Here is a 12,857-nt window from a genome sequence, read left to right as displayed (position 1 = left end):
CCTTATGGAACCAGGCATCTGGATGCTTCCAAATTTTCTTTCAGATTGATCTCCACACGTTAGGTTTCCATCATGCTGAGATTTAGGTTCAATTTTCTCAGCATTGCTGTTTCACAAGTGGTGCCAGGCTTTTGCATTATAACTGGTTACTCTTTTTGTGATGTTAGAACTATTAATGATCAATGCCTCCAGTCTCTATGTTGAGGTCTCTTTAGTCATTTTGATTATCTGAGATTAATTTTCTAGTCTACTCCTCAGAAAGAGTTCATGGGAGCAATTAAATGTTTATAAGAGTCTATCCATAGCTTTTATACTTGAAAGTCAGTTTAGCAGAATATAAATCCTTGGCTCGCATTTGCTTTGCTAACACATGATGAACTTTCAGACCTCTATGTGCAGCTTATACCTTTCTCCACTGCAGTGTCCTTCCCACTTGTTACCTGTCAAACTCTATTCATCCATCAAGGCCCAGTGCAGACTTTCTATTACTAAGAAGCCTTTCCTATCTCCTTCTGACAGATTAAGTTCTACTTTCAAAAGTCTGCTTATGCAACTTTATACATTTCTCTATTCCATAACTTAACACATCATACACATAGCTACAATTTACTGAGCACTTACTATGTGCCAGGCACAGCTGAGCCCTGCAGCGGACTAATTACATGTAGTGTGCTATAAGTATATTACATCTCTTTTACACTGTGTTTGTTCTGTAATTAAAGATTGCCTAATGTCAGGGCTGGCTATTGGCTCAGTTGGTTACAGCATGGGGCTGATAACACCGAGGCCCAGGGTTCGATCCCTGTACCAGCCAGCTGCCACTAAAAGAAAAAGAAAAAAATTTGCCAAATGTTCTTGTTTGCCTAGTTTCCCAGGCAAAAAAAAAAAAAAAGAAATTTGAGTTTCACTTTTTCTTTGGAGATATCACTTAATTTTCAGTCACTGTATCGTCCCTCGACTCTTGCCCTATTGTCTATATCTCAGTACATCAAGGCCCTTTAGGTACCACAGGAATTTCATTTTCCTGGAGATAACTCTCCCAAGGCTTTCCAACCTGTAACACCATGCTCTGCTGGCTCTAGTGCTGCTGCTCAGCTGCTGTCCGAGATTTACCTTCACAATCATCCTGGGAGTTCCCTTTGCCTCTTTTTTTGTAAAGGATTTCATGTTTTCTGGGTCTTATTTTAATCCCTTTTCTTAAGTTCCTTTCAGCTTTCTGAAAAAAGAAATGTTAGGGATGAACTATTAGAGACTAAAACTTACTCTATTCTTATATGTGATTTGTAGAGTGCCTTATATTACAATTACAGGTTGGAAATAGTTTTTCTGTCAGAATGTTGAAGACACTGTTCTATTATCTTCCAGTTTCCAGTGTCACTGTTGCATAGCCAATACCATTACAATTCTGCATCCTTCATAAGTGACCTTTTCTTTTTTTTAACTTGGAAGCTTTTATGATACTCGTTTTATCCCCAGCGTCCTGGAATTTCAAGATGAGGTGCCTTGGTGCACTCAGTGGGCCCTGTTGATCAGAAACTCAATTTTAAGAACTTTTTAAAAGATTCTTTCTCTGGTAATTTCCTCCCCTCTATTTCTTTCTTTCTCTCACTCTCTCGCTCTCATTTTCTCTCTCTCTCCATCTCTCTCCCTCTTTCTCTCTCTGGAACTCCTGTTATTCAGATGTTCTATATCCTAGGCTAATTTTCTAATTTTCTTATCTTTGCTTTCCTATTTTCCACCTCTGTCTTTTTATTCTACTTTCTTTTTTTTTTTCTCTGTTTTTTTGGTGGCTGGCCACTACAGGGATCAGAATCCTCGACCTTAGTGTTATAACACTGCACTCTAACCAACTGAGCTAACCAGGCAGCCCTGTTCTACTTTCTAAGACAGATTTCCTCACCTTTAATTTACAACCCTACATTTTTAAAAAGTTTTCCAGACAGCCAATTTTATATTTCTTTTTCTTTTTGACTGGTAAGGGGATCGCAACACTCGGCACAGTGTTGTCCGCACCACGCTCAGCCAGTGAGCGCACTGGCCATCCCTATATAGGTGCCAAACCCAGGGCCTTGGTACTACCAGCGCCGCACTCTCCCAAGTGAGCCACGGGGCCAGCCCCAATTTTATATTTCTTAAAAGCAATTATAAAAATACCAAATACCAGCACCTAGCACAGAGCCTGAGACATGGGAATAGGTGCTGAGTATATAATTTTTGAAAAATGAATGGATTTCAACCCTCAACCTGTCACTCTAAGTTCAGTGATCAAAACAGCTAACGATAAGTTTCATGAATATCCCATTGCCCTCTTGCTGTTAGAAATAATTACTACTGGTTTACCTTTAAAAGTATTTTTCTTCTTTTCCTCCTTGACTTCCGAGCGTAGGCCGCCATCATGAATGACACAGTAACTATCCGGACCAGGAAGTTCATGACCAACCGACTACTTCAGAGGAAACAAATGGTCATTGATGTTCTTCACCCTGGGAAGGCAACAGTACCTAAGACAGAAATTCGGGAAAAACTAGCCAAAATGTACAAGACCACACCAGATGTCATCTTTGTGTTTGGATTCAGAACACATTTTGGTGGTGGCAAGACAACTGGCTTTGGCATGATTTACGATTCCTTGGATTATGCAAAGAAAAATGAACCTAAACACAGACTCGCAAGACATGGCTTGTATGAGAAGAAAAAGACCTCAAGAAAACAGTGAAAGGAACGCAAGAACAGAATGAAGAAAGTCAGGGGGACTGCAAAGGCCAATGTTGGTGCTGGCAAAAAGTGAGCTGGAGATTGGATAACAGAAGGAGTAAAGATTCTGCAATGACTTCATCTGTGATAATTTTGTGACGTTTTCACAAGAGGATTAATAAATTGTAAAAAAACAAACAAAAAAAAAAGTATTTTTCTAAGAAGCCAATAAATAAGTAGCAATTATTCAAATAACCTTCTGTACTTATTTGTTTGTTTTCTTGTTGAGTTTTCTTTTGTTTGGGGGGTGTTGGTGGCTGGCCGGTATAGGGATCAAACCCTGGACATTGATGTTATTAGCACTATGTTCTAACCAACTGAGCTAACTGGCCAGCCTCAAATAACCTTATTTATATGTAAAAATAAACAAGAAAGTGATATCTGCTCTGCTTTAAATGGTGACATAGTAAGTGAAAAAGTAATGTAGTTGTAACTATAAGCTCATTAATGTAATAAATCATTCAATACTCGTGACAACCCTATGACTTAGTTGCTATTGTTATCCCCATTTTATAGAAAAGGAAATTAAGACACAGAGAGCTTCCATAACATCTCCAAAGTTATACAACTGTTATGTGACATCTTTTAATTTTTATATTACTATCTATTGATTTTTTAAATTTCTATCACGATTTTTATTTTCAAGAGATTTTTAAACCCTTTAAATATGGCTTTTTAAAAATATCTCATTCTTGGCTTCCAGTCAAGATGGTGGAATAGATGGTCTCCAGCATCACTCTTTCCCACAAATCAACCAATTTACAACTATAAAAAAGCAATGACAGCCAAGGTGGGGCCACTAGGTCTCAGGGGAAGAGGAGAGACCTACGGAGTGCATGAAGGCAGGAGAAGCCACAATGAGAGAAAGAAAAAACTGTTCCTACCATTTCAAATCCTGGCCACTTCTAGGCTGGAGCTGCTGAGCACACAGAGCAAGAGCTAGCAAAAGCTGCAGCAAGGCCCTTCAGATGGAGTTGCTTGGAGGTGGCAGGGGAGAAGAGGGCCTTCGTGGGCCCCAGGCCAGCAAGACTACTAATAGGTTTCCCGTGGAACCACCTAGGAGTGATGAGCCACGACAACTGAAAAAAGAAGCCACTCAGAGGCTGGTGAGTCATTGCAAGGGACTGGAGCATAGCCCCTCTCATGGGAAGTGTTTGGAGCATGGGCAGTGGCCAGGGGGAAACTTGGGAACAGCTAGGACAGCTGATCTGCCCCCCAATCAGCATAGGACCACTCAGAAGAAACTGGTCAGGAATACAGAATCGCATGGGGGGCAGATTGATGAAAAGATTCAGGTCCAGACCAGAGTTTCTACACAAGCCAAGTGCACTAGATTTCACTAGACCCAGAAGTTCCTATAAAGTCAACTATTAAAACCTGAGCTGCACAAAAGCCCTCACTAGGGAATCAGCAGCAAAGCAGCAACTTAGCTCAACTACAGAGCTCAAGTGCTGGTCCCCACAGGAAGTTCTCCCATTTTGGAAGTAAGCAAAGGACAACAAATTAGTTCCAGCACAGAGTTTAAGTGGTTGAAACAACAAATAATACAACACAGAACTGGAAGAAAAAACAAAGTACCACAACCAGAGACAAAGTTTGATGTTAACTAGTAAAGGTCTCATTTCACCAAAGAACACCTGTAACACCTAGAAGGACCAGAAGTCCCCTGGGCTGCCAAGCCAGAAATTGATAGTGCTGGGCGCCTCAGCCATGCCCCCCAACACCCACAACCAGTCCTGACGGTGGGGGCCTTGGGCCTCAGCTACACCCCCCCAACAAGTGCAACCACCAGTCACCAAGCTGCCACAGGAAGCACCCTGGGCTCTCCCGAGCCAGGGCAGTGGGGGGCTGAGGGCCTCAGCCACGCCCCCCCAACACCTGAAACCAGTCCAGTGATGACCACCAAGCCACAGCAAGAAGGGCCACAGGTTCCTGAGCTGGGGTGGTGGGGGGCAAGGGCTTTTGCCACACCCCCCTGACATCTGCACCCAGCTTGGCAATGACCAAGTCACCGCTGGAAGCTCCCTGGTCTCCCTTCTGGGAATGAGGGAGGTGCCACAAGCCTCAACCCCACGCTTTCTCCTTCCTCCTTCTTCCATCCCATTCCCTTCCCCTCTCCCTCTCCCTCCCAACTGCTCTGCAACAACATCATAGAATGTAAAAAATAATAATATTAATAAAAATATAAAAATTAGGGAAAATAAAAATAAATAAATAAAAACACCTCATTCTTTCTTCATGAACGCAATCATTTCTTTTATCTTTCTGAGACCATAACTCGTAGGTCTTAATTTTTCTTATTTCTCTATTGTCTGTTTCCTTGAAATCCTTTTCTGTTTCTTTCGTCTCTATTTTTTCATGCTGGAGACTTTCCTTAAATATCTGATGATTCTTACATATTCATTTATATTCAAGAGTGAGGCACTAAAACCTAATAAGAAATCTTTGTGGGGAAGAGCAATGTATTGAGTTATAGATGTTATTGCAGAATGAATAATCAGGGGTCCAGCTATTCCCTAGAAGAAACCTCCCAGAAATGTGTCAGCATCGCTAGGTCTTTTTTCCTTGGGTGGTCATTTTCCCAAGGGAGAAATTCTCCTTCCAGTTTCTTACCTTGACAGGTGTCAACATGGATGCCGGCACTCTGGAGCCAAGTTAGGGAAGGAGGTTTTAGAATCTTACTTTGAAATATATCAATTTCCACTTAATCCCCTGCTTTATACAGATCTCCCTGCCTTTCAGCTATGCCTGAAACCAGAGTCCCTCATTTGAATACCCTGCCATTTTCTGCTGGGGTGGGTTCCTGGGTTCTTCTGTGGTATAGAGAAGATATAAGGGCTTAACTGCTTCATTTACAGACTTTCAAGTCATTCTTCTGTTTTCAACCCCATGCTTGCCTTCAGAGATGACTAGTACCACTGATTTCTGAGATCAACCAGGGTTCCAAGGCAGGGTTTTGCTTCTTAGCTTCTCTCTCTGTAAGCAGTACGGTTTCAGCTTTCTCTGGTTTGCTAGGTCAGTGAGCAACTGATATTTTGGCTTCCAAAATTTGATTGGCATCTCTGAACTGTTCTTCTACCCCCTCCTGTTGCCTCCCTCATGTTCTCTTCTTCCTCACAGGTTTATTTGATCCCTTTAGCATCATCTAGGGGAGAATCAAGAAGGAGCAGAAGTAAATGCAGGTATCCAACCTTCCATGAGTAGCAGGAAGCCTGTGTTTTTAAACCCTCTGTTATGCTCTCTCTGTGTATATCTTGCATGTCTATCCCCCACATAGATTATGATTTATTGAAGGCAGGGACCTGAAAACAAAAAAGTTCCCACACTCCTTGGAAAAGCTTAAATGTTCTGTAGTTATGGCAACAAGTAACTGCCAGAACCAGTTCTAAACTGGTTTAATGGATTCAATTTAAATGAATCAATGGCAACTTGCCTAAGTGAACACACTTCTGAAAGCCAGCCAATCCACAGCATTCTCATCTGAACAACCACATTTTCACAGCAGGCATCAACTAACCTACTCCCACCTCTGAAAGTCCACCAGTCCCTCAACTCCACACTTCATTCACAAAACCCTGTGTAAGATCAGCTCTTTGCTTTGCTGGAGGAGACTGTGCTTCAGTAAGTATTAAATTCCACTTTTTGTTTCATATACTGAGTGGCAGATTTTTCCTTTGACAGACCTCAGCAACTACCACCATGTCTGTCACATGAAAGATACTCAGTGGACAGATGAGGGAAGGTGCAGGGGGCAACTGTAAGTGTAAGTATAACTGTGTGTTCTAAATAAAAGGTTCTGGTCTGTTTGCCCTACTAAGCCCTGTGGCAAGGCTAAACCAGGTATAAAAGTCATTCAACATTTACTCATGAATCCAAATTTATAAGCACCTGAGATTTAAAGAATAATAAGCATCTGCATCCAGAAGCAGTTATGTTTGCCTGTCACCTTTGATTCAGTATTGTTAACTTCATGTAACCTGAACAGTGGGTAAGACTGGCTAATGAATGGGTTTTGTTTGTTTTGTTTTGTTTCACTACACTATATTTCAACTATGTTTTCTTTATCCTAGATTAAAGGGAGAGAGAATCTCCCCTAAAAAAAATCTCATTTGCAATAGTAAAACTAATTCTAACAGCTATAAGAAAAACATCCGGTATGATACTTAATGTATTGCAGGGTTCAGTGTTCTCCAGGTGACACTTCCAATTGGGAGAAGATGTACACTTTAGAACTTAACACTCTTCTGAGAAGAATTCACTTGCCTTCACATGATGCAATAGAGTTTTCTTCCAGGAATTTAAAGGTACCATAGAGAATAAGTTATACTCAAGAAAAACAGAACTTAGAGTAACAGAGAGGAGATAAGAATTACTAGCACAACAATGTCCTGACTGTGAAAGGAATCTGAAGACTGCAGAGCCCCAGCACTATGTTCATTTGCTGCCCACAGTGGGGCAAAGACATTGCAACATTAGGGATAAAACGTTGAAAATAAGGGCCAGCCTGTGGCTCACTCGGGAGAGTGCAGTGCTGATAACACCAAGGCCATGGGTTCGGATCCTGTATAGGGATGGCCATTTCACTCGATGGCTGAGTGTGGTGCTGACAACACCAAGCCAAGGGTTAAGATCCCCTTACTGGTCATCTTTTTAATTAAAAAAAAAAAAAAAAACCGTTGAAAATAAGTCTTTATTTTCAAGAAACTCATTTTGGTGGGGCCCATGGATGGAGAAAAGGGAAATTTTAATGCAGTGGGTTTAGATAAGAACAGTGTTAAGTCAGGTACTCTTGGGTCAACATTTTATCCCTAATGTTGACTGCATACCTAAGTCATCTTACCCATCCAATAGATATTTACCTAATTAAATGTAATCTAGTAAAACAATGAATTTTACTGATGAGGAATCTGGGTCCAGGGTCTGAGTAGTTAGAGTTATCCAGCAAGCTGATAGGGTTAGAAATAAAGCCCCATAAGCCAGCACTTCTGTGACACTAGCTGAGTAACCTGGCTTCAGCTGCATGAGTGCCAAATGACCACTTAAAAACTACCTGTTAGAAAGTAATGTGTTTGATACTAGATAAAGCCTGTTAAATGTTAATGAATTCTCAAAAAATTTTTTTCTTATTTTTGGCAAATATGTCGATATCTAAAAAAGAATATGTTTAAAATCTTGTACCATAATGATAAATTTATCTATTTCTCCTTGTAGTTACACCTGTTTTTTATTTGTGCATATTGAAAATCTGTGGTTGGTTTTACATAAGGTCTTAACTGTTATATCTTCTTGGATAAATGTTCCCTTTATCAATATGAAATGTTTTCCTTTATCTCTTTTAATGTTTTTCACTTGTAATACTATTTTGTTATTTGCCTGATATATGTTTTTTTAAACATATCTTTTATCTAACTTTTGTGCAGCATTTAAAAACAGCATTAATCTTTTCCTTCTTCAGCCTATTTTTAATTCTTTATAATGGACTATGAGAAAAAATTTTAGGGTACCAAGAGACAGAAGCCAGTCAGAGTATTTTTATTTTTCCCTTTATTCTATGACTATCTTAAACAATGCTAGAGATTCCTCAAAAAGTTAAAAATAGAACTATCATATGACCTAGTAATTCCACTCTTAGATATATACCCAAGAGAAATGAAAACATATGTCCACACAGAACTTTGTACACAAATGTTTGTAACAGCTTTATTCATAATAGCCAAAAGGTGGAAACAACAAAATGTCTACCAACAAAAGCATGCATAAACAAATTGTGATATAGATATACAGTGAAATATAATTTAGCCACAAAAAGTAAGGAAGTACTGATACATGCTAAAATTTGAATGAACTTCAAAAATATTAGGCTAAATGAAAGAAGCCAGACAAAAAAGATCACACATTGAATGACTCTTTTTATATCATATGTACAGAACAGTCAAATCTATAGTGGTTAATAGGGGAATTTTACCTCAATAAAAAATAAATAAATAAAACAATGCTAGATATCACCATGGACTAATGAGATGAATTAGTTTTTGCAAACCTGTAAGCAGTTCTGATCATATTTATTTATCCTGAAAGTGAAAGAGGTGGTTTATCTGCAATTTACAGCCATTCTGTGGGCATGACCAAGTATCTGCTTCAAAGGGGAAAAGGATTCTAACTCTTATTACAACCTCTCCTGGAACAAAAGTTACGAGCTGTGGTAACATTCAGTTGTAATTCTAGGATCTAAGTTACCCTGAGGGGAAGGCCTATTGGGCAGTCTTCTCCTTTAACAGAAACATTAAATAATAATAAAGATAATTTCTGAATAAAGACAGACTTCTCCTAGATATTTGGCAAAATTTATCCTGTTCTTATCTCATTTTGCAATATACATGATTTATCTTCTGGAAGATGGAAGCACACATCTTATCAGGTAAAATATTTCATGATTGATTTTTCTGAGCTCAGTGATTTTCATTTTTCCCAGGTGGCTTCAGACACTCAGCCACTGCCCTTCTGTCCCAAGCACTTCCCCTGCCTGGCAGACACCTCCAACGAAACACTGCCTAGACTTTTGAGGTGGGGAAGTTGGAGATATTTGCAAGGGTTTCCCGGTATATTAGTTAGCTTTTGCTGCATCCCAAACTACCCACAAAACTCCAAATAACAACCAATGGCTTAAAATAACTAGTTTTTCAGCTCACAGTTCTGTGGGTCAGCAATTTGGGCTGGGCTCCGCTAGGCAGTTCTTCCCCGTTGGTCTTGTTCACGCAACTGTAGTCAGCTGCTGGACACACAGTCGGTTGGTCCACTGGGGACTGGCTGGTCCTAAGTAGCCCCACTTGCATATCTGGCAGGTAGCCAGCAGTCAGCTGGGGCACCTTGATTTTTCTCTACATGCTCTCATCTTCCACCAGGCTAGCCCAGGCTTGTTCACATAGTGGCAGTGTTCAGAACTCACATACTGTCATTTTTCACTTCCTTTCCACCAAAGTAAGTCACAAGGACTACCCATATTCAAGAGGTGGGACTACATCCCCCAACTCTCTTGATGAAAGATGTATTATGACCATCTCTGCAATCTATTGCAACTGAGCTTACTATTCTTACTATAGTAATCCACTACTCCCCATACTGGTTGTTCCTGTACCCCGTCCAGGCTTTGACAGCCTCCAGGCATGAGGCCCACTTAGTCACTGGCCCTTTGTGATAATACTCTTCCTTACATCAGCTGTGTTTGGGTTACTAGTTCCCTCTTCCATCTGATTCCATACACAGTCTCAGAAAATCCCTACAGTTTCTGATCCACTGAGAATTTTCTTCTTATTTTTGAGCATGACTGTGAATTCACCTAGAACTAGAGTAGTCATATGATTTATCATTCAAATTGTGACTTCTGAGAGTGAAATGTGACACTAAATGATTATGCTAGTACACCAAGCATAAACAGAAATGTCCCCACATAAGTCTGGTGGTTATAAGCACATCTCTTGGACCCACATTGCTTGGGTCTGAATCTCAGCTCCACCAATTATTTGTCAGTTACTTAAATGCTTGGTAATAGTTTCCTCATCTACTGAATGGAGATTATAATAGTACTTACTTTAGACAATTTTTGTGAGGTTTAAATGAGTTAACTTATAAAAACACTGAGCCATTATTATTTTATTTCTAAACTCTAAAGTAGATGGAGGAGATTACCTTCTTCATTTAAGGATACGTCTGTTGCACTCTCTTTGTCATCTCTCTCCCCCTGGGTGATGGAGATGCAAAGGATTACTCAAAGCCCATTTCTTCTGAGCAGTAAGAAGCCCCAAAGGGGTTAATTTTCCAGGAACCCTCCAGAGAGAGGCATTCCTCCTTGGAAAAATTACATTGAACTGGGGTCTTCTCTCAGTATTTATTCTCCAGGCCAGAAAGTTACAGAAAAGGAACACAGGTGGAGTTATGGCTAAGTATAGTTTAACAATAGAAGCTGGTAACATCAGTGAAATAACAAAGTGACATTCCATAATGCAATTAGTAAAAGGCTAAGTCAGTCCACCAACAAAAGCTTGTTGCTAGCAAACACTTTATTTCCCTACAGCATTCCTTAGCATATTTACATATCAAGTAACTTTCTTAACATATCAATCAGTAGGTTAACCTGCATCAAGGACATCTGTCCTTGAGCCAGCAATTTGGCTGTGTTACAATTCTTTATCTGCAACAGACACTTTAGCCTGGGGAAAGTTTCCTGTCTTTTGCAAGCTTAACATTTCTATACGTAATTTTTAAAAGTTAGGTTAAACCTGAAACTACAGGGCTTTGGAGGCTAGACCCTGTGAGATACATTTGCTTTATTAATGTTAGTGTTCTCTACATATATTTAAATTTGATGAAGTTATTTTATAATCTTTGTATCAATCAGTTTAAATAGCTATATATAATTTTATTAAGGGTTCCATAATATACCTTAAACTCTTCTATTAAATATTTAGATCATTTCCAGTTTTCCCCTATTATAAATGACAAAACAATTAACTTCACTGTGGATAAATATTTTTTGTAATAAATTGTTTCCTTACATTAGCTCTAGAAGTAAAAATGTTAGATTAAAGAGTATAAGTATCTTTAGAATCTTGGCATATATTGCCAAATTGCTTTCTCAAAGAATTACATTAATACTTTCATGAGCAATATCAGGAAGTACTAACTTTAATATAACTCATCAGCATAGAGTATGATACAACTCAATTTGTAGTACTCATTTTAAACATAATTCTAGCAAACTTATTTTCTGGTTTTCCAGCCCTCCGAAATTAAAAGCAAAAAATTGGAAGCAGGGTACAAAATATTGAAAAATATACTTGCGCATGTTTGCTGATAGCTTGAGGGTGAGAGGAAAGACAAAAATAAAGAAATATAAGAAATAAAACTCTAAACATCTGGGATCATTTAATGGGCAAACACACCTTCAGTCTTTAATAGTTTATGATATTGTTTGTTGTAGGATATAACAGTTAATATTCACTGTGATAACATTAGATGATCAATCAAGAAAAATCCAGAATGTAGTGAACAAATTTTATTTTAGAGTGATTTCCATTAAAGAGTGAAAATAAATCTTGTGCCAGAAGAGGACATCTATTGCTTGGCTTTATTTTATTTTTAGGACTTGAGTTGGTATGAAGAGTCATATGGTTTTGCTAAAGGGGGAGTGAGAACATGGGGAGGGTGTGAGCTCCATATTCAGGAATAAAAACAGAGGGTAAAAGGCCAGGGACCAGAACAGAAAGGCTTTTTAAAATCCCAGAACTTCTGACACTTCCCTGTATTGCTTATTATTTCTTATCCCCATCCTGTTTTTCTTGGCAGCAAAAGGGCCTCGCTAAATATATTCTAGTCTTCCCAAGCAGCAAGGAAGTGGGAAGCTGAGAAAGCTTATTTCCCCTCCACACTTCTTCAGGCATGCTAAGGGTAAGAGAACCCCAATGTTCCAAGCTGGCTAGGTACCCAAGGAGAAAAGTAAGTCCTATTCCCTTAGCTCTGCAACAAAGAAAGAAAGAAGAACTTAGGCATTTATCTTAGTCTGAAGACAAAAGGCCACGGGACTCAGTAGGAAAAAAATAATAATAAATGATTGTCTAAATTTATCAAGCATCAGAATCACCTGGAGGACTTGGAAAAACACAGATTGTTAGTCTCTACCTCTAGAATCTATGATTTAAGTAGGAGTAGGGCCTGAGAACCTGCACTTCTAACAAATTCCTAGGTGATGCTGATAATGTGAGTCCAGGGACCAGATTTTGAGAACCACTGAAGGCAGAATTGCTAGTTCTGACTAATCAATCATCAGAATCACCTGTGAGGTTGTTTTTTTAAAAAAACTAACAAACAAAAGAACGGATTTCCAAGAGTCTGTGCCAGAACCCACCAATTAGAATTTTCAGAAGTGGGGCCACAGGGAATCTAATCTGTTTATTTGATAAATCTCCCCATTAGATTTTGGTGTTCAGAAGGTGTGGATTTCCACAGCCCCAAAGTACGCAGAAGTATGCTAAGCACTGAGTCAGTATATAAGAAAGCCTTGACCGATGGGCTGATTTAGACCCAGAGAGCACTTTCAGCAGTTAAAT

At 39.3% G+C, this 12,857-nt stretch overlaps 1 protein-coding gene across 1 annotated transcript; it reads left to right on the top strand.

Moving 5' to 3' along the window:
- The first annotated feature begins 2,381 nt into the window (after positions 1-2,381).
- Positions 2,382-2,785, top strand: LOC134360753 (small ribosomal subunit protein eS24-like). Its single transcript, XM_063075508.1, has one exon. It carries the CDS (start codon positions 2,396-2,398, stop codon positions 2,714-2,716), a length of 321 nt encoding a protein of 106 aa, XP_062931578.1. The 5' UTR covers positions 2,382-2,395; the 3' UTR covers positions 2,717-2,785.
- Positions 2,786-12,857: the final 10,072 nt, after the last annotated feature.

Source organism: Cynocephalus volans, chromosome 12 (genome assembly GCF_027409185.1).
Source record: "Cynocephalus volans isolate mCynVol1 chromosome 12, mCynVol1.pri, whole genome shotgun sequence".
NCBI lineage: Eukaryota > Metazoa > Chordata > Mammalia > Dermoptera > Cynocephalidae > Cynocephalus > Cynocephalus volans.
This window is presented reverse-complemented; position numbering and strand designations above follow the sequence as displayed.